Source organism: Lagenorhynchus albirostris, chromosome 1, assembly GCF_949774975.1.
Source record: "Lagenorhynchus albirostris chromosome 1, mLagAlb1.1, whole genome shotgun sequence".
In the NCBI taxonomy this organism is placed as follows: domain Eukaryota; kingdom Metazoa; phylum Chordata; class Mammalia; order Artiodactyla; family Delphinidae; genus Lagenorhynchus; species Lagenorhynchus albirostris.
Window position 1 is genome coordinate 150988496 of NC_083095.1, and position 24865 is coordinate 151013360.

A 24865-nucleotide genomic window follows, 5' to 3' on the forward strand; every position below is an offset into this window, starting at 1 on the left:
AGGTACTTGAGCTGCTGAACTTGTTTAACACTGTAAAACAATCATTTTGACAAGGTTTTGTTCAAATGTTTAGTGTCCATATACACTTATAACTACATACTATGCCATTTTATATAAAGAACTTGAGCATCCACAGATTTAGGTATACGTGGGGGGTCTTGGAACAAATCCCCTGCGGATACTGAGGCACGGCTGTATATTGTTATATCCTTGAAGTATTTGGTTAGCAAAACCAAAACATATTTGAGGTACCTCATTTTTTTCTAATACATTTCTTCATACATTTATATCTGGATTGAGGATGATTTGTCTTAGTTGTTATACATGGTTTTGGCCATTTCTCCTTGTAAATTTGGAGGTGGCAGTGTTGACATTCTGCTTTTAATTTTTTTTTTTTTAAGATATGACTAATTTACAAATAGAATTTTCCCTTGAAGGATACTTGGCTTAAATGGAAAGAGATATGTACAACTTAAAACATTTATTCTAGTGAATGTTTATTTAATGTTATGAATGAGTTAACAAAAAGTTAATCAGAATTAGGATTTTTTTAATATAATATAATATCTATAATTCTGTAATTCTTCTATCATTTAAATTGTTATAAACAGTTGTGGCTCAGAAAAGGTAAATGATCTTTGTAAAGTTATCTAGCCATTGCACTCTCTTAATTATATTAACTGTCAAGCTATTTCTCTATTAATTTAATCATTTGAAACACTCTTGTATTGTGCATAGCATTAACAATTTTCACAAACACTAATTATTGTAGTGTTTTACTCTTATAGTAAATACACATTTATGCTTTAAGTGGTCATTAGAATTTTTGCGTCAAAAGCAGATGAGGAGATGTGCACTTTAAATTATGTACTTGATCGTTGATCACATACATGTTTGGTTGACATTCAATTGTTTGGCCTTAAAAATGGCAAAGCTGGACTTCCCTGGTGGTCCAGTGGTTAAGAATCCACCTTCCAGTGCAGGGGACGCGGGTTCAGTCCCTGGTTGGGGAACTAAGGTCCCACATGCCGGGCATCTAAGCCCACGCACCACAACTAGAGAGTCCACACAGCCAAAAATAAAAATTTTTAAAAATGGCAGAGCTGAACTTTAGTGCATCCCTATTGCTTGTCATCTGTGAGCCTTAGTTTCTTCATCTGTAAAATGGGAAATGATAGCATGAACCTCATAGGTCTGTTAGGATTAAATGAGAACATGCTTATTAAGTTATTAGGAGCTTTAGCATGTCCCTTTATTTGGAGAGCTAGGAATGAAGAGTCATTGGAAAGTCACTCAGCTTTACATGAATATGACATCTCTTTGCACCACCATCTAGTTTCTGATGTATTTTTTCCTGGTCAAACTCACCCATATAGTCACAATTTATTGAGCACTTTGGGAGAGCCAAACGTTATGCTGGTAACACTTTACATTCGAGGTCATTTGACCTCACAGCAAACCTAGTCACTCCCACTTTACAGATGAGGAAATTGAGCTGCAGAGAAATTTGGGTAAGTAGTCCAAGATCCCACAGGGTTAACGTCACAGTAAGGAGTCAAACCAAGTCTGTCCAACTTTCCAGCTTGTGTTCTAACCATTGCCTTATAAAACTTTTGTTTTAAATTATTTAACAGCATAGAATTTGTACCAAGTTGCTGATGCACAGTAGTTTGTTCAAATTATGTGTTCTTTTTCCTTTGCGCTCTTCCCATTCTAGCTGTTAAGGGCAGAGTGGCAGTACTATGTCAAAAAGGAAGGAGGGAGGACAAAAACAGAGTATCAGTGCCAAAATTTCTAGTGAATCTGCATGTTTGTGAATGCATAACTAGTCTAGCAGTGAGTTCCCTACTGACACCTAAGGTAGTAGCCTCCTATTCATTTTGAGGTGGATCAGTGATTCCCCTCCCCCTCCCTCCCCTCCCTCCCCCTCCCTCCCCCTTTTCTGGCATTTAGCCTCTCCCACTCCATCTCAGTGGAGCTGTGGTTGATTCTGTAGGACTCCTTGAGGTTTGGCACTGTTAGGGTGATGTGGTTTCATCGACGATATTGCTGTAACCCTCAAATAAGGAACTAGATGCTGCAGTTCCTGTCAGAAGTAGACTGAGCAAAACATGCCTGCTGGGTTTCCTCTGCTGTTAAAGCCAGGACCCAAATAGGATGGGCTTGCAATACTCGTGGTGCTTGGGCAGCCATAAGTGAGTATCAGCTTCCAGACTGTTGCATTGTTGACCTTCATTGTTTATTCTCTGCCATTTGATCTGGCTTTTTGCTGTATCTTAGCAAGTATCTTTGAGCTTCTGCCTGAATGACTAGTACCGGAAAAATGTTTTTCTCTGCAGTTGATTTGACAGAGTTTTACATTTACGTTAGCATCATACTGAACTTTCTTCTTGAGTTGTAACGTGCTAGACAAGGTAAGAAGGCAGAGGTTGATTGGTTGTTGACTGTTGCATAACAACCGGAATGCTGGGAAATAAGTTGGAATTCATTCTGAGCTTATTGAATTTTGTTGTACCACATACATAAACCTTGAGGTTTGGGGCCAGCTATGGATACTCAGTTTGGATGATGTAATCCTCTCTCTGAGGAATGGCGTCTTGATTTGTGTTTTTCTACAGTTGAAAATTTGCTGTGGATAGTATAAAATTTGTAACAGAAAACCCAATATACCTGATTAGCTTCTGATAAATATTATATCAGACTTAGAATTTGCATAATTTGAATATGTGCTCATAGTTTGAAAGTGTTAGAGGGTAAGTATTACTGTGGATAGTGTAAAGAGATACAGAAGTTTTAGAATTAGATCTGGGTACAAGTTCTGGCCTTTTCACTTACTAACTGTGAACTGGGGCAAGCTGTTCCTTAAGCCTAAGTGTCCTCACATGAAAAATGGAAATACACTGACCCCTGCCTCAAATTGGTTGTAAGGATTAAAAGTCAGTAATATACACCTGGTACCATACTAATTGTACTAGTATTGCTGGCTTCATTCTTTGCTTTTTTTCTCCTTTGGCTTCCTCCTTCTAATATGTTCTCACCTCATTCAAAATAAAATTCTGGTTCCTACATGATCTGCAAAGCTCCATGAGATCCAAACTCTGTACAACTCTCAGACCTCATTTCATAACATTCTCTTTATTTCCTTTGCTTTCACTGCACAGCTACACTGGCCCCAGCTGCACTGGCCAGCTGGTTGCTACCTCAGGCTCTTTGTACTTGCTGTACCCTTTGCCTGATACATTCTGTCCCAGTAAACTCCACATGCTGGCTCTTTTGTATGATTCAGATCAATTGCCTTATCTCCTGAAAGATTTTCCTGACACCTATCTTCAGAAGCCACTGTCTCCACTCCAGGGAATTTTCTGTGCTAAACACCTTGTTTTATTTTCTTTAAAGCACTTACCTCTAACTGTAATCATACCCCTCTATACTATAAGTTCCATTATGGTAGGAAGCTTGGCTGTCTTATTTATTCATCAATATATTTCTTGTACCTAGGAACATAAAAGATACTGCATGAATGTTTGTTGAATGTTTGAATGAATAAATGAAAAAATACATAACCTAGACTATTCATTTTCTGAAAATATGTTTTTTTTAAATATCTTGAAATATGAACTTAAGAACAGAGAAGACCAAATTCCTGGTAGAATGCATTTGTAATACAGTGGCATACCATCTTTTCAATGGACTTTTGGTAACATTTTATTTAGCAATAGAAAAATATGTATATGAACATTTGAAAACAAGTATTCATACAGAGCTTTTCATATACTGAGAAATAGTGTTTTCGTAATTGCCACATGTGTAACCCAGTTCCCTCCTATTTAATAGGATTTAGATTTTCATTTTAAACTTGTACAGAGTAAGTTAAAATTCTCTATATGTTTATGCTGTAAATATCTTCTAGGGTTTTTTTATACATATACCATTTTAGAGAATATGTGCTAATATGAAAATGAGTTTGTTAAGATACAGGTGTTCAGTAGGATACTTCTTAGTACCTTTTTTAAGGGTAATCTAAAGAAACATTTAGCTTGTAGCTTTTCTTTTAGCTCATTAATCTGCATAAGTTACTATACTAAATTGCTTAGGAATAGATTGCTTGGAATGAATTTAAAAAATTGTATTTTAACCTTCATTCAGCCCTTAGCTCTGTGAAACCTTGGTTGGTTTACCCGAACTTTGTTCTTCGTCTACACGCAGAACATCAGCCTTATCACTTGGAATATTAAAAATGGTATTTATAATGAAAGAGCTCTGAAAAGCTGGGTACTGCTTTACAGTGTACAGTAGTCCCTCAGTATCCATGGGGGGTTGGTTCCAGGACCTGCCACTGATACCAAAATCCATGGATGCTCAGGTCCCATCGTTGGCCATCCATATCTGCAGTTGCGCAGCCTCAAATTCAAGCAACCGCAGATTGTGTAGTACTATATGTCTTTATTGAAAAATATCCATGTATATGTGGGACCTGTGCAATTCAAACTTGTGTTGTTCAAGGGTCAACTGTATCATTTTTATTATGTACAGTGATTAGTTTCCTGTGTTTCATATTTGGTTAAAGGAAATCATGTCAGTAAATTGCAGAAGTTCTTGGTGACGTGTCTGTTAAAGTGGATTTTTTAGGTGCTTTTGATTTTCTAAAAATAATAATTATAAACACTGTTTGGGATTGAACTTTTAAAATACTCTTGAATATTATTGAGTTAGTTTTCAGCTTTTCCAGGACAATGTGAAGTATACCTTGGGACAAAAGGAAACTTGTCCAGTGGGTCCGTAACTGGTACCACATTCCATATTCCAGTCTATGCCATGACTTTCCTTTCTGTTGCCACTTCTCTCCAGGGTCTCTAGATGTTAAGAATGTAAAATATGGTTCCTCGCAGTCTGGAGGGATCTCTGTCGTATAACACACTGCTGTTCAAAATGAGGGAGGCCCTGGATCAGGGCTGATCTGCCAACTCTTTGTCACTGGTCCATGATGAGATCAGTATAATGTATAATGAGAGTACTGTATGTGTTTAGAAACTTTTAATAGTAATTTGACAGAGTAATTATATGTCTATTGAATCTATTAAAACTTTGGGCATAAGTTTTTTATCTTGTAAATTTTGTTTTTCTAGTAATTTTTAGAATTTTTACTTCTGTGATGAATTGGAAATTCATAGTTTGAGAAGTTCTCATCTGACACATTTAATCTACTTATTGTACAGTTCTGTAATCAGGGAGAGTAGATCAATGTTTTATGGTTTCTGCAAAAGTAGCAACTTAGAGGAGACCTGAAAAAAAGTCACATCTGTCTGTGACTAGTCTTTATTTTGACTTATTTTACTTATCTAACTGCTTCTAAGTAAGATTAATCCATTTCATCAATTGAATTATGAAAAGTGTTGAATAAGGGCAGTGGGGTTTATAAAAATACACATGATCATTAGAAGCTTATTGGACTTAAGTATGGATTCTTTTCTTAAATTTTAATGACAGTAACCTGCTATAAAGTCAAATGAACTTCATGCCTGAAGATAAGAGTCCTGCCCAGATTAATGAACAAAAATTCTTTTTCTTTTTCCTGAACTGGAAAAGCTAGTTTACAGAGTGATGACTTGTATTAAAGTTATCAGTTTCTATAAGTAGAACAAATAGCTTATCTATAGAATCATGGAATCTTCACTGTTGGAAGCCTGTTACTCAACTGATTTTAATGGTCACCATTACATTGGAGTTTGGGATTCATATTTAGCTCTTAGTCTTTCTATCATATTGAGTTTCAAGTGCTTGTCAGAAATAAGATTGGAAAAAATGGATGTGCGTTCCTTTCCCTCTATTATGAATAGGTTATTTAAATCGGTAAACATATAGGGTTGCTATTTGATTTTGTTTGTGTGTTTGCTCCCTGAGAAAGCTAAAGAAGAAGAAACTAACATTTTAAAGACATATTACCTCTCTTCTAATAGTTGGATATTGGATTTTTCTTCCTGATTTGTTTTCTGTCATCAGTCTGAAGTTACTTCATACAGTTCTATTTTTCTTCCCAAGTTTCAGACTATTTTGTAAGCATTTCTGTCTCTTTTCCCAACCTAGAATTTAATTTTAGTCAACAGTGATAATGTTCTCCCTTTCAAAATAATTCCCACGTGCCTGTGTTTCTCACTCTTATTAAGTAACATCAGGCACTTTGTAGGCAAAGGACATAAGTAGGTATTAAGCCAATAACTGTCGTGGAATAGGCAGAGAATCATAAGTTCTGTGAGAGATCAATCTATCTTTATATAAGGATAAACCCAGTAATATTTAAATAGAAATCTCCATCATTTAGCTGACCTAAAGTCATCTGGGAAGTGAGGGGGCTGAGAAAGAGAGGATGCATTACTGAGTGAGTAGAAATTGATCCATCTGGGTTGCTTCTTAGCTGAAGATCTGTTTGAAGTGCCTGGTGTTGTTCTGGGGATGAATTAAATGTAACTGTATCAGAGTCCAAGCTGAGACTTCTGGGTTGTGGTTTTTTTGGTTTTTAAATATTTATTTATTCTTGGCTGTGTCAGGTCTTAGTTGCAGCACGCAGGATCTTTCATTGCAGTGCGTGGGCTTCTCTCTAGTTGTGGTGCATTGGCTTCTCTCCAGTTGTGGCATGCGGGCTCAGTAGTTGTGGTATGCGGGCTCAGTAGTTGTGGTATGTGGGCTCGTAGTTACGGCACTTGGGCTCAGTAGTTGCGACATGCAGGCTCTCTAGTTGTGGCACGCAGGCTCCACAACACACAGGCTCAGTAGTTGCGGCACACGGGTTCTCTAGCTGTGGCACGTGGGCTCCAGAGTGCATGGCCTCTCTAGTTGTGGCACGCGGGCTCCACAGTGCGCGGACTCAGTAGTTGCAGCTCGCAGGCTCTCTGGTTGTGGGCCACAGGCTCCAGAGTGCATGGGCTCTGTAGTTGTGGCGTGGGGGCTTAGTTGCCCTGCAGCATGTGGGAACTTAGTTCCCCAACCGGGGATCGAACCTGTGTCCCCTGCATCGGAAGGTGGATTCTTAACCACTGGACCACCAGGGAAGTCCCTGTGTTGTGGTTTATATCTCCATGTTCCCTTGATGCAACTCTCGACGATGCCTGCACTAAGCTGCCTCTGTCTTTGACTTAGGCCAGAAGCAAGAAAGATAACAGGGAGGGAAGAATTGCATTTTTTTTAAACAATTACGTTTACATAACAAAATTATTCATAATGCTGCCACCAGAAGACAGGTTTATTTTATTATCAGATATTACGTCCCACATTGCATGGAATTGCTTAAATAGTTGCAGCTGATATTCTGTTTTGTATTCTGATACTTTTTCACTGTTTCATCCTCTTAATCTGTTTCTCTGGTCTTTTAATTATCTTTTAGGCCATCTAAAATATTTTGTTTATCATGAGTATTTAAACCATTTAACATTGAATGTTAATTTTAATCTTAAAAAACCCAGAAATTAACTAATGAATGCTGCAGTGAGCCTCATTTTTTACTTACTGATTTTTATTTCTGTTAAATTATTTATATAGGATAAATTCCAGGGAACTGTATAATTAGGTCAAAGGATATATTAACAACTCTAGTATTCATTGCAGTCTTGCTAGCCTTAGCTATACTTATGTAAATGAATTGGGACCTGTAGGTTACTTTAATGTGGTGTTTTACAACCTTAGCTGCCCATTAGAATCACATGGGGATTCTAATTATACGTTAGAATCTCCTGGGAACCTTTAAAAAATATTGATACCTCAGCGCCTCCTCTAGAGATTTTTATTTAGTTCGTGTGAGGTGTGATCTGGACATGAGGATTTTTAAAAGCTCTCCAGGTAATTCTAAAATGCAGTTAAGATTAAGAACTTTGCTTTAGTGGGAAAATTAGACTTAACATTGCATCTGAAAATTAATTCCTGAGAGTTTGTTGAATTAGGTTGGTGGCTTAAATCTGATTAAGTAAGAACAGTCAACAACTAAGTAGCTTGATCACATCAATAAATATTTAGATGTTAATCTAGTATAAACTTGACTTTAATTTTTACTTACCCTGTGAATGTTGGTATATTAGATATTGATGTAAATATAACTAGTATCATGGTAGGTATTAAAAATTATTTTTCAGGATTTGAAAGCAGTGCAATAAGGTGAAGCTAGAAAATAGAGAACTTCGACTGTTAGAGGAGCAAGGTATTCCAAAAGTCATGGAACCATAGAGTAAGAGAGCCCAAGTAGCCCCTCAGAGTGAAAAGGAACAGAGAAGAATGACCACAAAAGCCGTGGACCACAAACTATACCCATGTCCACAATGCACAACAATCTAGAACTTGCATCTCCAAAACTTAATCCTCCAAAGTCCATATGTTAAAAATATTTAGTTTCATTGGTCTGCATTTTCTAGTGCAAAATAGGCAGCAGAGACATATATATGTGGAACCTAGAAAAATGGTACAGATGAATCGGTTTGCAGGGCAGAAGTTGAGAGACAGATGTAGAGAACAAACGTATGGACACCAAGTGGGGGAAAGCTGCGGGGGGTTGGGGATGGTGGTGTGATGAATTGGGCGATTGGGATTGACATGTATACACTGATGTATATAAAATGGATAATAACCTGCTGTATAAAAAAAAATTAAATTAAATTAAAAAATTTTAAAAAAAAGGCAGCAGAGGTAGTTTTGTGTGGTGGTTTAGAATATCAGCCCAAATTCTGGCTTAACAGACTGTTAGGCAAGTTATTAAATTTCTCACAGTTTCAGTTTCCTCATCTGCAAATTGGGGTAATAGTATCTTCCCTCACAGGATAGTTAAAAGAATAAATTAGGTGATATGTAAAACACACAGCTCAGTATTTGACACATTGTTAAATAATTAAATTTAGCTGTAAAAGAGAGTGGTTATGTTTGTACCCCGTGCTTGTGGAAGGAAATAGAACCCAATATTTAATGAGTACTTAACTAGGCATATATATAGTAAGGCTGTCTCTATCCATATATCTTTTAATCCTTAAAACAACTCCGTAAGAAAGTTAGTATTATCCCACTTTTTAAAAAGCAGATGAAAAAAACCTCTGGCTCATAGAAGCTAAATAATTTTTCTTAGATCAGATCATGGCATAAATGAGATTCTATGCAGACCTCAATACCCATGCTTTTCCCCTCATATTGCCTGGTGATTTAGCCTCTAGGGAAATCTAAATTAAACATAATTAGATGAATTTGTGGTGATTTCTTATGGTGAGTAGAATATTTTTTCCCATTAGGAAAAGGTAGGTACTGATTGGTGTCAGTTTTATGGAAAATGTGGTGAACAGTTTGGGGGTGTCATTTGTGAAAAAGATTGAAGGGATAAATGCCCAAGTTGATACTGTCCTTCAAGTGAGTAGAATGTGCTCATTTTGAAAATAGCTAGGTAGAATGTGGGCTCTGCGATTTGTCCTACACTTTGTCAGAGTCTCACCAGACACCAGAGAATGACTGTGGTTGATTTGCTCATTCTGTGAGAAACTCAGAAGAGGGCAGACTTTAGAACTTTTCATTGGAGAATGCTTGTGTGTTGAAAAATGTTCTGCCTGGAGTGGACATTCTTTTAATTCGTGAAGAAATGTTTCCCCTAAAGGCCTCTTTGCTCCATCCTGCCTTCAAATGACCCTCAGTGCTTCCTGCTGTGGCACCTGATGAGTTTCTATTAAAGACCAGCCCTTTCCACTGGAAGCAGTGCAACATTAGGTGTGTGTTTGGGGGGGAGGGTACAGGCTTTGGGGTCAGTCCAACATGGATCCAGATCTGTTACTCCATTACATATTTGAGTACTAAGGTTTACTGACTGCCTCCTGTGTGCCAGGCGTTATTAGATACTTTGTTTCCTGTCCCCTTTAATTACCACTGCAACTTTTAAAGGGACTCTTACTGTCTTTTTACAAATTATGATACATACTCAAAGAGACTACATATCTAGCCCAAATACTTACTTCTCCTAAGTGGTAAAATTTGTCATTTGAAGCCAGATTTATCAAAGTCTGATGTATGTGTTATATCTTAAGCAAATGAATTAGTATTTCTGAGTCTCAGTTTCCCCTCCTCGGAACTAGAAATAACACTGCTTTGAAAGACTCGAATGAGGATTAAATATATGGGGTATCAGGGTGCCTGTCTCTTAGTAGATACCCAAATATTAGTTTCTTCCCTGCCTGAAGTAAATAGTAATCATAGAATAGTGAAAGAATTACTACCGTCTGCCTTTCTTTTAATTGATGTTTTATATTTAACTTTTTTTGTGAAAAATTTTGAACTCATAGAAAAGGTGTGAGAATAGTACAATGGGACTTCCCTGGTGGCACAGTGGTTAAGAATCTCCCTGCCAATGCAGGGGACACGGGTTCGAGCCCTGGTCCGGCAAGGTCCCGCATGCTGCGGAGCAGCTAAGCCCGTGTGCCACAGCTACTGAGCCTGCGCACCTAGAGCCCGTGCTCCACAGCAAGAGAAGCCACCACAATGAGAAGCCCGTGCACCGCAACAAAGAGTAGCCCCCGCTCACCACAACTAGAGAAAGCCTGCGTGCAGCAATGAAGACCCAATGCAGCCAAAGATAAATAAATTAATTAATTTTAAAAAATTGAAGAATAGTACAGTGAACCACTGTGTATCCTTCACCTAAATCCACCAATTGTTAATGTTTTATTTGCTTTATCTGTGTGTGTAGATAGATGGATAGAATTTTACTGAACTCTTTCGAGAGTTGTTGCCGACATCATGCCCCTTTATTCCTAATTATTTCAGCGTGTTCTTATAACAGGGCAGTTATCAAAATCAGTAATATAACATTAATATATTATGATTATCTAATATATAGTTTATATTCACTTTTTACCAGCTGCCAAAAATATACTTTCAAGCAATGTTTTTTCCTCCTGATCTTTATCATATACTGAATTCAGTTGTCATGACTTTTTAGTCTCCTTTACCAGCTAGACCTTTTAAGCCATTACTGCCACTACATTGGGTCTTACTAGAATTACTTCTTTAGGTTATCTGTCCTCTCACAGAGAGTGAGTTCTTAGTGATCTCAAACCATTTTTATAAAGAATATCCCTACTCTTTTGCCCTGGAGTGAAATCCCAACAAATATTTGAGTACCTACAATGTGTCAGGAGATGAAGCAGAGTAGTGAGACGCAGCAAGTCAGAAGGTGTATGGTCCTGCTCCTCCTTAGGGGGTTACAGGTGAATGAAGAAAAGGTTACGGTGCAGAACAAGTCTTTCAGGGCTCAGAGGTGGGAGACTGCACTTGGAGCTGTGCTGGATACTCCAGATGAAATTCAAGGTGCCTGAGAATGGTTGGAAGCAATATTAATTGCCTTACTGACAGGATGATTGAAAGTTTCCAGTAATCATAATATCAGTCCTTATATCTTGAAGTCTGATCTGGGATGTGGTTGAATGTAACAATCTAAGAAATTCTACGCCAATACCATCTGATGTCGTAGTAATGAAATAATGCCTATACTGCACAGTTGCCACAACTGGTAGTAAAAATACCCTCTTCTTTGTTCAGTGTGGTGGTGTCCTCATAGGGGTGAAAAATGAAAGGTCGTGGAGAGCTCTGTAAACCTTCCCGCAGCATTTATACTCCTTCATCTACAGATCTCCCTTTCACTCATTTTTTAAAAAAGCCTCAGCTGAGGCTATGGTGCCTCTTAATTCACCAGCTGAAATAACTAGAATTTCTAGTGCATTCATGGATGTGCTTTTCTGTCCTGCCAGACTTGATTTGATTACATAAAAGCTTTGTGAGTATTTCTAAGGTAAATTTTAGATACCCAGGCATATTCTTCTCCATGGCAGAAATACAAAGCCGAGGGGTCAACTTAATTACCAACTGTAAGCATACCAAGGGCTTCAATCAGGAGAATATGGAGTAGTTATTCTACAAGTGCAAAGGAGACTAAACAAGGAGAATGACCTTAAAGTGGGAAATGTGGTAGTTGTACATAAAGAAAGCCTGTACCTTGGGAATTAAGAACATTTAGCTACTCCTTGGGTTTAGTATCAGTCTCACAACCCACCTAGGAGGGATGGTGGCTGGAGGGAGGGCTGGGCTTTGCCTTTCCTTCCCTCTACTGCCCCTATCACCAGAGCAACTCTGTTTCTGCATGTGGCTTTATTTGAAACTGTTCAGCTACTTAAAAGTTTGAAAACTAGTGTCTTAGGTGTTTAAGTCTGTCTAAAGCCTCTGAGCTGCCCTTTTCACTTGTATCTGCTGTCCGTTTGTTGCAGGCTTGGGACTCACAGGCGAATGAAGTTAAGCAGTTGATGTTGGAACTGTTTGTTCATTTGAACTGTTTGTACCACCCATACCAGTATTCAGAGGGACAGTTGACTGTATTTATACTCTGTTATCTCTCTCTCTTTTTTTTTTTTTCCTTTGGCCACACCACGCAGCTTGCAGTATCTCAGTTCCCCAACCAAGGATCGAACCTGCACCCTCGGCAGTGAAAGCGAGGAGTCCTAACCCCTGGACTGCCAGGGAATTCCTTGTATTATCTCTTTTAAGATGTAAATTTTTCTAACTTGTGTCATAATTTAACTCACAACAGTTCTTTTCCTTCTTAGTAATACAGAAAATGATGTTGCTTTTACAAGTAATAGCATTGTAATTTTGATGAAATATGGTATATTTAGTGCATAAAATGCCACACTCATAAGGGTAAAACTCCCATGAGATTGTTTCTGCTTTTCGTTTCCATGGAGGTGACAGTAACACCAGTAGGCCAAACTATGGCTATCTAATAGTAATTCATGTTTGACCTTAGGCTGTGTGTTTACATTATTCTTGAGAAAGGTATCATATTTAACCTTGTAGCCCTGGCATCTAGCACAGTGCCTACCATTTAATAGAAGACCAAGTTCAGGAAGTTGACATCTGTTCACATCTAAGATGTGAGAAGAAGAAGAAAAAGCCAGAGAAAGCAGTGGGTGAATAGGATGATTCTTTATGAATGTCAAGTGAGAATAAATGTCAAAAGAAAAATCAGGTCACCATTTTAAGATGCTACAAAACTCAAGGACAGTGGAGACAAAGAAAAGCCATTGGATTTGGAGATTTGTTTTGTCAGTGGAACCCGAGACAAAAGTTTTAGTAGCAGTGGGAGGGAGTAGGCGCAAAGCCTTTAATTGTTCAAATGGCTGGTAAGGAGGTAGAAGGGAAGGAAGAGGAGGGCAGACAGAAAGGGGTTCGGGGGTTTACAGCAGGATTTCTCAACACCAGCACCACTGGCAGTTTGGGCCCGATGATTCTTTCTTCTAGGGAGCTGTCCTGTGCATTGTAGGACCCCTCCCCATCCCCAAGTTGTGACAACAAAAAATGTCTCCAGACATTGTCAGATGTCCCCTGGGGGCTGGATTCCTCAGAGAGAACCGCTGGTCTGCAGGGCTGTGTAAAGATTGCTGCTGCTGCTGCGGGCGCCTGTGCAGTAATCCCTTTTCCTGCCTCTGCTGTGTCTACTGGTGAGGTTTTCATGGTACTTGCAGGTGGATGGGGAAGGAGCTAGTCCAGAAGCAGGTGGAAAACTATAGGCATCCAGGGGGTGATTACCGAGCCAGTTACCTAAGGACGGGGGTGTGGAACAGAGCAAACCCACTGCATAGAGAGGTGCCCTGAAGTTAGAGGAGACGGGCACAGGCATTTTTGGGTGGATTGAAGATGGGTTTAGTTCATGTTAGATGGCCTCAAGCTTTTCACTAAGATGGGAGAAAAGGTCACCTGAGAATGAAGTAGACAAGGTTAATGTTAGGCCTTTGAGGAAATTATAGAACATTTTGGTAACCCCCGTGGGGATGGATTAACACACATGAGTAAGAAGCATTACAGAGCAGCAGTGAGGCCTGGCTGAATAGGAACTTAAAAAAATTATTTAAGACATTAATTAAAATCCCAGAGAAGAAGAAAACCTATAACCCAACCACCCTGACACTATTTTTATTGTGCAGTTTACTGTCTGTACTTATATTTTTTGCTCTTTTTATTTTGCTTATTCCACTGAATATAGATTTCAATGTTATTGAACTGTTTTTTCAGTTATATTTAATGGCTCCATAATAGTCTGTAGATCTGTTCTTTAATTTACCAAACATCCCTCTAGTTACTGACTCGGTTAGGGTGTTTCCAGTCTTTAGTACTATTACACCTAATGTTGCAGTAAACATTCTTAGTCATAGAACTTTGCCAAGTGGATCCAGCCAAGGTTTTATACAGTGTTGAATACAGAGCAGACAGTGCATTGGCTTAAATGTCACCTCGGTGAGGCCTTCCCTGACCCACCACATTTCAAATTGCAGCCCTCATCTCTGGTTTATTTTCTCCACCACACTTGCTGTCTTCCAGAATTCTAGGTGTTTTATTTATCTTGATTGCTTTTGTCTCCCTTGCTAAGTATCTATGCTTCAACAGGACAAGGATTTTCGTTTGTATCACCAGCACCAAGAATACTGGCACAAATACTTGCTGAATGGTGGGGTTTACCCAGACCTACAGGCACGATGGGTTTGAAGAGTGTCAATAGCAGCAGATATTCGTGGAAGCCAGTGGGAGAATAATTGCATTAACTAGTCTTTGGTTTCTAGGTGGGCTAGGAAGCAACAAAAATCCACAGGGACGGTGAATTGGGAGATTGAAGGGTTAGCACTTGTGGCAACAAAAGCACATTCTTCTGGAAGGGGAGAGCATGGGAGAGGTAGGAGATAAATAGTTTGTGGTTACAGAAGGGAATTTCCCAAGGTTTAGATATTAGAAAAGAAGCAGTTTGAGAATTAATAGTGGCAAGGTTGGTAGAAAACTCCATCTTGCTGGGAATGGACTGTATCACTATTTAATTGCCCCTGCCTTGGCAAACAGTTCCCTCCTAGCTTGTTGTATTTGGTTCACACTCAGTGGTGGTGTATAAATCAAGTTTGTTTTCAAATACCTTTTTTTTTTTAAAATTGGAACATGGCTATAAGTGGTAATCTGAGTAAGCAGATATGCCAGTAATGCCTTGTCAGACAGTTAAGCAGAATTAGTGACAATGTCAACCCAAGCTCCAAAGTTGAATTTACAGAGACGTTGCCTCCCCCTCACTTGGTGGAGCTGATTGACTTCTTGAGTCATTCAGTTGAACTTTTAAGTGAGTATCTTTTAGGTACTTTTCTATTTGAGGTCACTTTGCTCAGTGTAGAGCAGCTTGGTAAATGCATGAAACATTTAGCATAGCATATGCTAAGTTCATTTTAAGCAACTGTTTGGGAGTCACTCTTGAGTATGGAAATTATAATAGTTTTCTTTTGGAGCAGCCTTAATTGTTACCTTCAGCCATTGTATGACTCTCCAGTTTGTTACAGGTTTTCCACTATAGCATATTTTTAGCTTTCAAATTCCAGTTATTCTCTGGTGAATTGTTAAGAACTGACAGGTATGATTTAGTAGACAGAACACTGGAGAGAGAGTTGAAGTAATGTTTCCCTCTCATATTTGTCAGTGGATGGCATGTCTATTAGTTCTTAATTCTTTAGTTTTATTTTTTATTTTAAAACATGATAATGATCTCAAACACTACCTTCCACCTTCTTCCAGAATCTCTGGGATACCATATCAGCGTACTGGTTCATTAGAACCACGTAAAGAGAATTCATGTTTTGAGGCCTATCCCAGAAATGCTTTTTTACATACTGGGCATTTGTCGGCTTTATTTGAATATGAGGTGTAGCTATAATGATGTGAGTTGAGCAAAGTTGTTTGTCTTTTAAATTTAAAGTTATAGCTTAAAGTTCTTGGAACCAAGTGCTTCATTCAAAATAGGATTTGATAATTATATTGACAAGTATAGTATGATAAGGCATTATAATATTGATAGTTTTCCTCTATATAGTTGACTTCGAGAATTTTGAGAGTGCTTCCTCCACCTATCTTTAACAAAAATTGGAGTGCCCTTGCACGGATTGGATTGATTAGTTCTTCCCTTCCCAATATGATCAACTGCATTTAGCATATGGTATAACCCATTTTAAGAGAAACGCTTCATAAGCCTTGCTTTTTTTGAAAACCAGGGCAAAACCATCCTCCTTACATTTCCTCATTATTTGGTTGTGAGCATAATATTAACTGTTTTAGGATCCAAGTCTTCTCTTTATCTTGATCAAAAGAACATCCTTAGGGAGGAATCCTGCAGTTTTCATTTAGCCCATTTATGACCTCTTATGAAGAGAATGAAACAGTTAGTTATATGCCTGAATTACTGGGGAACTGTGCAAACCAAATTTCTGCTGCAGAGCCTCAAAGAGCAATGAGGTTCAAAATTTTGCATAAGACTTAGAGGGTTAAACCTTTGCCTGGGAGGCAGAATACATATATATGTATATTGTATACACATATATATATATATGTTATTATATAGTAATATTATAATATATTCATGTATATTATGTATAGAATATACATATATATTAACCAGAGTTTGCTTGCTTCCAGGGAAGATACTGGAGAACCAGACTCCTGGAGCAGTTTATCCTATGAAATCGCTTACGGAGACTGTTCTGTGAGGCATCACCGAGAGCTGGACGTCTATACGTTAACCTCTGAGTCTGAACCACACCAGGAACCCCCACTTCCTGGAGACAGTTGCACTGGACATATTTTTAAACTTATGAACATCCAACAGCAGCTAATGGTAAGACAGAAAATTTCCATTTTCAGGCTTTTGTGCCCTCACCCCTTCCCCCAATGAGCCTTACTATAATTAGAACATAACAGTGCTTCCCTCAAAGATTGTGAAACCTGTAAAGCAGTTTTAGCTATATTAGATGTTAGCATTTATAGAGACAGAGCTCAGCACTGGGGTAGTAGCAATAGGAGACTGCGAGAATTTTTCTTTTTTTTTTGGCCAGGCTTTTAAAATAACGAAAGACACACATACACCTTGCAGATACAGAAATATGCAACAACTAGAACTAAATTTTCCTGGCTTAAAAGGAAATTTATTTAACTCTATAAATTTGTTGGTTTAACTTTATAAAACGAAATGAGCTAAACAGTTTCTGAGATTTTTGCTGAAGAATAAGAACCAAATATGCTCAGAAATGGAGCCTTTTCACAGCTATTTCAATGAGTGATGACTGTGTTACTATATTTAAATTGGTAGTTGTGTGGTAGAAAGATCACTAAAACAATAAAGATTTTATAATCCACTCAAGCCTTCAAGATAAAGTTGTTGCCAGACATAAAAACATTACATACTCCCTGGTAGCATTTATTATGGATAATATAAACGTCACATGGGTACATCTCTCTTGGCCACGACATCTGAAAGGCTAAGTTTAGATAATTTTTCCACCCATTTTATTTCAGAGTTGATTTGATTTGGAAAAAGCTTGGCAGTAATTTCATTTAAGGTCATCTGGGGTCAGCTCAATGCCAGAGCCTTCTTTGGGAGCAGGCCTTGCTTGTTTCGGAGAGCAGCAGGCCAGGACACTTCATAGCAGGTTGTAGATGTACCTGCCTCTGCCTCTCCGAGTCATATCTGTTCCAGAATAGGTGTTATTTTATTTTCCTCTGAAGAGACTGCCGGAAGGTCAGGTTTTCCTTTAGGGCTCTTCTTACTGGGTGAATGATAGTCCATTTGAAAACAGCACTTAGTAGATGCCAAAGCTACCTGCAAGGTGTGGGAATATTTTACAGGAAACCATGAGAAATTAAAACTGAGAAGATGCTTGTGTTAGGAGCATCTAAAATTTTTCAAGCAAGACAACTTTTTTCTGCAAATCTCTGTTCTGTAATATTCACCCTTTATTAAATTTAATGACCTGCTTTCATAATTTTTTTGGAGTCAGTTACACTCTCAGCAGGAAGGGAAGCAAGCCACTTTGAATACCCTAAGGAGCATAGCACAGACGCTTTCAGTGAAAATTCATTTTTCGTGTACTCTATTATTAGAAGGACTTCAGTGAGCGTAACTCGTTTTACACTTACATGTGTGAACTTTTACATCAGACCCAGTGAGTAGACAGGAATCGGCTGATGATGGAGTACTGTAAGTGCTCGACACAGGAACTGAATGGGTAAGTGAATGAGATGACAGTGCATGGTGGATTTGCGTGAGATTCTTGTAGTAGATCAGATAATGAGCGAAGAGCAAACCAGGTGTTATAAAAATAGTTTTGGGACTTCCCTGGAGGCCTGGTGGTTAGGATTCTGCGCTTTCATTGCCATGGCCTGGGTTCAATCCCTGGTCAGGGAACTGAGATCTCGCAAGGTGCGCAGTGCAGCCAAAAAAAAAAAGATAGAGAGCAAAATAGTTTTTATGTGTTGAAAAAAAATAGTATCATTTTAAGGATTCCCGAAATTTTGATATAAAGGTAAACCCACTCTAAAGATCAGCTGTGTTTGTTTTTCTCCATTTTTTCCTAAGCCTTATATACGTGTACTTGTAGTTTTTGCATAATTATAACCTTAGATTAACTATAAGTTTTGTTTATTTTCTTAAACATTATGTTATAAATATCTTTTCCTTATTTCACTGTGGTCTTCATAGTTAACACTTATATAACAGCGTAGCATTTTCCATCAGGTTGATTAACCATGATTGTTTTAACCATTCCTGTATAGTTGGTTACATCTGTTTTTCAAGTTGCAAAAACTATTTTTGAGATGACCTATAATATCCTCAAAGCACAGTACCATCTGAGAATAATCAAGAATTAGGTACTACTAGTTCAATATATTCTTATTTATTTAATATTCAGTATTAGAGGAACAGAGGAACTGCTTTTATCAAGAGGTGAAAGAATCGACCGTGCCACTCTTTTTGAAATTATAACCCCATAACTAAAATTGTTAAACTAGATTGAACGGAGCATATTTTGGAGATTAAAGGATGCTGTGTAACTCCTCAGTGAGAATTTAGGGCATGGGAGCATATGTCTGTGCCTTGTGATTGAAGAGAGTTTACCAGACTGGCCAGGATTTGTTTTTACTTGTATATATGAGGTGGGATGGAAGCAGCCTCTGCCCCTCTAAAGCCCCTATAAAAAGTATCTTTCTCAGCTGCTCATTGGAAGATAGCCACTGAGCTCTTTTGAGGCTCAGTTTTTATCTGTTTTCTAAAATAAGTTCATAATATAGAAAATAGTCATATTGTATTATTCTTGCCATTTTTATCATTCTAGTGGATATGCAACTATAAGAGGAAATTAATGTCAGGAACAAGAGAGAATTTATTTTTATTTAGGTTGGCTTATCCTGTGACTTGAGAGGCTGGAATGCTACTGAGTTCTCTCCAACAGAATTTTTGCTTATAGGTGTCAGTGACATCTTTTCCCCCGGACAATTTTTTTTTAAATATCTTCCATTTCCTCCTAGAAAACAAACCTCACACAGATGGACAGTCTTATGCCCTCAGTGGTGACAGCACAAGAACCTTCAAGTCTGCCCAGTGACCAAGATACAGATGGTCAGTTTCTTCCCTGTGCATCAGAGCCCGCAGCCAGCCAGCAGCTTGCTTCTCCTGAAGGCACTGAGAGCTCTCAGTGCTGCCATGGGAGCACTGTGGGGCAGATTGAAAGTTCCTATGATTTGTCAAGTGTGGTTAAGGAAGAGAATACAGACTCTTCCTGTAGGAAGAAAAATACAGGCGTGGAGAGCAAAGGAGACGAGGTGGAGCCAGCACCTATCGTGGACTCTGGGACTACGTCTGATCCTGACAGCTGCCGTCAGAGCACACCTGATTGCAAAGGAAAGGACACAGAAGGCCTTCCATCCTGTGGAGTCAGAAATGAAGAAACTGGAACAAAATCGTCGGCAATGACCACAGACCAGGAGTCTCCAGGCAGTGGAGGCCGCGTCCTGCAGGGAGGCGTAGCCCTGGAGCCCGGCACGGCCCAGTCTTTCTCTGGAGGTGAACTGGTGGTCCCATCACCAGCAGGTGCCAGCGTCCCAGACACTGCAAGGGAAACGGAACGCAGTCTCGTGAACCCAGAGGCCACCATCCAGAGGAATGTGCTTGCAGCAGGGGAGAATATGAAGGAAAGATTTGAGGACTCTAATATCAGCACAGCTGGAGCCTCTGACCTAAAAGTCACAGACGAGCCTATGGATAAAGCCAGTGTTCCAAATGGTGTCTCTGCCTCTGGCTCCCTGGTTGCTGACAAGCCTGCTGAGTCTTTACTTGTCGTTAGTGATGAAGAAACTGCCATTGATGAAAGCACTGCAGAAATGGAAACTTCTAGAAGTTGTGAAGAGAGTGCTGATGCTCCAGGGGCTCAGAACTCTCAGTTAATTCTAGCTGCTGCAAAAGATGAGATTTCAGAAGGTCTCGAGCTTGACACTCCCTTAGCCAGCATGTGTGTGGCATTGTCACCCTCTGATTTAACCTTTCCCAGGCCGCAAAAAGATGTTATGCCAAACCAGAAATCAGAAACGGATTCATCTCATGTTCAAAGCCAAAACAGTAAATCACCCATCTGTTCTACAACTGGAGATGATAAACTTTGTGCTGCCTCTGCATGTCGACAGAACACGGGGACTTCTAGTGGTGTGTTGGCTGTAGAACACTGTGATGACATAGTTACCCAGCCTGAAGGCACCACCACAGGGCTGCTCAACACACAACCACTGCCCACTGCCAGCTGCTTGGAAGGCCCACAGGCTAACACAGTCACCCCTGACCCTGATGGAGACACCCAGGAACATGTGGATTTTTGTCCTCTCCAAGTTTGGGATAAAGAAAGCCAAGGAAAAGATTCGAAACTAGAAACACCTTTAGCAAATATGCTTGAGGTAGTTCCACATCCACATGCTCTTGTCCCCAAAGCTGAGAAAGCACGGGTGTCAGACCAGGCAGTGATATCAGGCAGGACTTTCTCTCTGACAGGCAGTCCCGGCAGTGAATCAGTAACCAAAGATGACGCACTTTCTCTTGTCCCCTCCTCCCAGAATGAAAAAGGAACAGCAACTCTTGAACCACATACAGACTGTAGAGATGGCCCAGATGGAGACTCGAATGATCTGGAGAAGCAGCCAGCAGAAGACAGTGTAGCGGGCCTGTGCACACCCTCCTCTGCTCTAGATCTTCAGCCCAGCATGGGCAATACCAGTCCCATAGGACCTGGTGCGGAGTGTGAGCGTCCCTGCCTCTCAGCAGACCCTGAAGTCCTGAATATCGCCGAGGGGGTCACTGACTCTTCCCTGCTCCATGTGGGTCAGGCCGCTTTGGCCTCTGATTCTGCTTTGACTGAAGAAGGGAAAGATCAGGTGGTTCCAGAGAGCACTGCAGCTCAGGGACCAGAAGACAAGGATAAAGCAGTGACCTGTTCCTCCATTAAGGACAACACTCTTCATTCAGGAACGTTGCAGGAAGAGTCGAGAACACCACCTCCTGGACAAGAGGCCCCGGGATTCCATGAAGAACCTGGCTCAGCTGTCTGTGATGAGGACAGAGCTCCTCGGAACGGTAATTCACTGGGCACACCCTTGGCCTGTCTTCACGCAGAAACTAAACATAACAAGGAAGTGGCCCCACCAGTCGCACAGCTGATTGAAGGTGGGGCTGCACAGAGCCTGGTGCCACCAGGAGCGAGTCTGGCTGCAGACTCAAGCCAGGAGGCCTCAGGTACAGAGCAGAACAGCTCACCTCCATTGCCAAATCTGTTACCAGATGGGTTCGAGGTTCTTAATTGTGAGCAATCTTCTGCTCTGGATGTTGAGGTGAAAAACACTCAGTCCCAGGGGAAGACCACTGCTTGTGAGGTGAGTGGAAATGCAGCATTGGATGGTGCCGTGGTCGGTGCTCTGCAAGGCACCACTGGGACCGGGAGAAAGGATACACCACACAACGCTCCAGACATCCAGATTCCGCAAGTCTCTTCGAGCCAGGAGAAGAATATGATCCTGGGTTTGCCGGGAGCTTTACCGGACAAAGGTGTGACTGACCCTCAGGGCGCCGCACCCCCAGAGGTCGTGTCCCTGGGTTGGGAGAAGGGGAAGGTGGGGGGAGCAGATGGCAGCCGTAGCACAGGCGACTCCAAGGAGACACAGGTGGATGAGGAAGCGCATCACGTCCCGCCGCAGCCTGCTGCCAAAGAGCACCCCACAGAGACGGAGCTCTTAAGCCGTGGTGACAAGGCCCCAGGCAGGGGAAGGGATGCTGCCCCTATGCCGTGCACCGTCGCTGCCAAAGCCGTGCTTCTGCCTGAGACAGCGGACTTGATTGAGGAGGCTGCGAGTCGCATAGTGGATGCTGTCATAGAACGAGTCAAGGCCTCGGGAGAACTGATGACAGAGGGGGAAATCAGTCACATGTCACTGCCCTGTCCTTCCGAGGCGGGCCCAGGGCCCGAACAGCTGGAGAGTGCTTCTGCAGGGAAGGCGAGTGCTTTCCAGCCTGCGGAGACCCCGCCAATGGGCAGTAGTCGTGGAGAAGCCTCTGGGAACCTTGCAGGATGCTTTGCTGGAAGGGAGGAGCCAGAGAAGATTATTCCGCCTCTCCAGGGACCAACTCCGGCAACAGGTAAGCAAAGTAGAGTACGAAATCAACAGTTCGAGAAACAAATTCCCTTAAGAGTCTCTGTGATGTGCTGGTATAAACATAGGTGTCATGTTGTTGTTTAGAGGTCTGGCGTTCATCGGGTAGGTTGCCAGGTTACCAGTCAGCACCATCCGGAGAGGCACGTCATCTCAGGGTTGGGCAGTTTTTGCTCCCTGCATTCCAGACTTCTGGCTTGACTGCTTAAAGCCTATAAATGCTCTATCGCACTGGTGCAGTCATGACTTTCCTAACCTGGAAAACAGTGCCTAGATCCCCAGGTGCTCAAAATGGTAAAGGAATTTAGCAGCTGTTTTTGTTCACATGGCATAGTCCTTTTTCCCCGAGAACCATAACAAACAGTGCTGTTTTATTTACAAACCTGAAACTCCTTTCTTTCCCTATCATCCTAGTCTGTGTCCTGAGCAAATTTAGTCAGAGTGGTTTCACAAACAGCTCTAAGTATCGTGGTAAGCCGATGGCCCAGCATCCCAAATGGTGGTATTAGGTCATTGGTGGAGGCTGTGAGAAGGGAACTCCCTCCTTTTCCTGCCTGAGGAGCAGACCTCCAGTTCCATTGCCTGTTGCTCTTGGGCAGCAGTCTGGGAATTGAGGACCCTGCGAAAGGCAGGGGATAGGATACAGGATTTCCGCCAGAGCCTAGTCTGCTGAGCTGCTGTCACAGGGCAGACGTTGTGTCTGCTTATCTTGGTGAAGCAGCTGCAGCAAGCAGATTGCTCACACAGCACCAGCCCGTTCCGTCTGTGGGTAACCATGTCCAGAGAGAGCAAAGAGAAACCACTGGTGTTCAGTGGAAAGAAACGATCTGAATAAAACTCCTTATTGGGGGTTGAGGCTGAAGTTCAAACTGGAGTCGGACTCGGTTTTGACTCCTGAAGTCGTTCAAGGTCAGTTTGATTCAGACTTTGCGACCACCACCTGTTACCAGCTATAGACAGAGGACCTATCTCCTTGCTTGCCCCCAGGCTCTCGTAGGTAAGAAGCCTGTTTTGTTTTTATCGTTTGATTGCTCTTGCCGTTCTTTCTAATTTTTGAAAACCCCTTTACTGTAGTAGGTGTTAAGAATTGGGGGGTGGGGCATGAATAGAAATGAACAAATAGAATAAGGAGAGAAGTGGCTTTAGAAAAAGAGCAATTTAAACACAGTGGTCATTTTCCCTGATAGAGGGTGTTTAACCATTTATAATCTATTTTTCCAGTTGAGGGATTTAAGAAACCTGAGATAGTATTTCTGGTGATTTCACACTTTTTGTTTTATTAAAGTGTCTTGGATTGTTAGCAGCCAACAACTTTCTATCACTAACAGTCTCAGAATTTCAATGAGAAGGTCTGTAATTTGTAAAAGAAGGCACAACAGCAAGTCTATTTTGGGGGCCCTGGCAGGTTGACATTTTAGAAGAACGGGAGTGGCTGTAAGCTGATGCCTGCCTATGTTGTTTTCATTTGGGTGCTGCGTCTTTGGCCACATGGGCTGGAATTATTTCTCTTTCTGGATCAGTAGTCAGAATTTAATCCAAGCAAGTACAAACTATGTAAGGTTTGTGTCTATAGTACCTTATGAGAAAAGATAGAAACCAAGCCGACTTTGATTTTTTTTTTCCAGACTTTGATTTTTAATAGCACACAAAGATAGTAAAGGTGCTAAGAAATTATGTTTAAGATTTTAAGGCTTTAGGAAGGAAAATGAGATGAAAGTCAAGTTTCAACTGTGTCTCTGGGCTTGGGATTTCGGGGTGTGTGTGTGTGTGTGTGTGTGCGTGTGCGTGTGCGTGTGTGTGTGTGTGTGTGTGTGTACTAGTTACTTATTCTGCTCTCCAGAGGAGTCATATGTGCTCCATGCTCATGGCCTCAAAGGACAGAGAGAAGTAACCAGTGATGAAGAAATTGGTGCTTTTTTCAGAAAATAGCCAGGATTTGGGGAAAGTCCCTGGTCACGTTGCCCTGGAGAAAAAGCACCTGAGTGTGATCTCAGACCAAAGGGTATTTTCTAGGAAGTTTACATTGCCATTTATGAATTTAACCATACTGTTCTATAAGTGAGGAGACATCGGTTTAACTGCTGATTTGGAAGGAGCCACATGGCATTGGCTTTTGTTTTTATATACTGCTGTTGACAAAGCCAAGTAGAAATTGAGATGAGGAAAACACAAAACTTCCAGTTAGGGTGAGGGGACGTAGCCCTTTACACATCAGGAGCATTGGCCGCAGTGCTTTGGGAAGTTAGTTGTGCATAACTGAGCCAGGCCAGTCCTGAGGGGGCTGACAACACCCCACAGGTCTCACTAATCTCTGTTTACCGCTGGA

At 40.7% G+C, this 24865-nt stretch overlaps 1 protein-coding gene across 3 annotated transcripts in view; it reads left to right on the plus strand.

Annotated features, from left to right (window-relative positions):
• AKAP13 (A-kinase anchoring protein 13) overlaps positions 1–24865 on the plus strand; it is a 338516-nt gene that overhangs the window by 161862 nt on the left and 151789 nt on the right. For all 3 annotated transcript variants that reach the window (XM_060156069.1, XM_060156077.1, XM_060156080.1), the window contains exons 6-7: positions 16495–16693; positions 19381–22525. In XM_060156069.1, the coding sequence (XP_060012052.1) occupies positions 16495–16693; positions 19381–22525 (3344 nt within the window). The remainder of the gene's footprint in view (positions 1–16494; positions 16694–19380; positions 22526–24865) is intronic.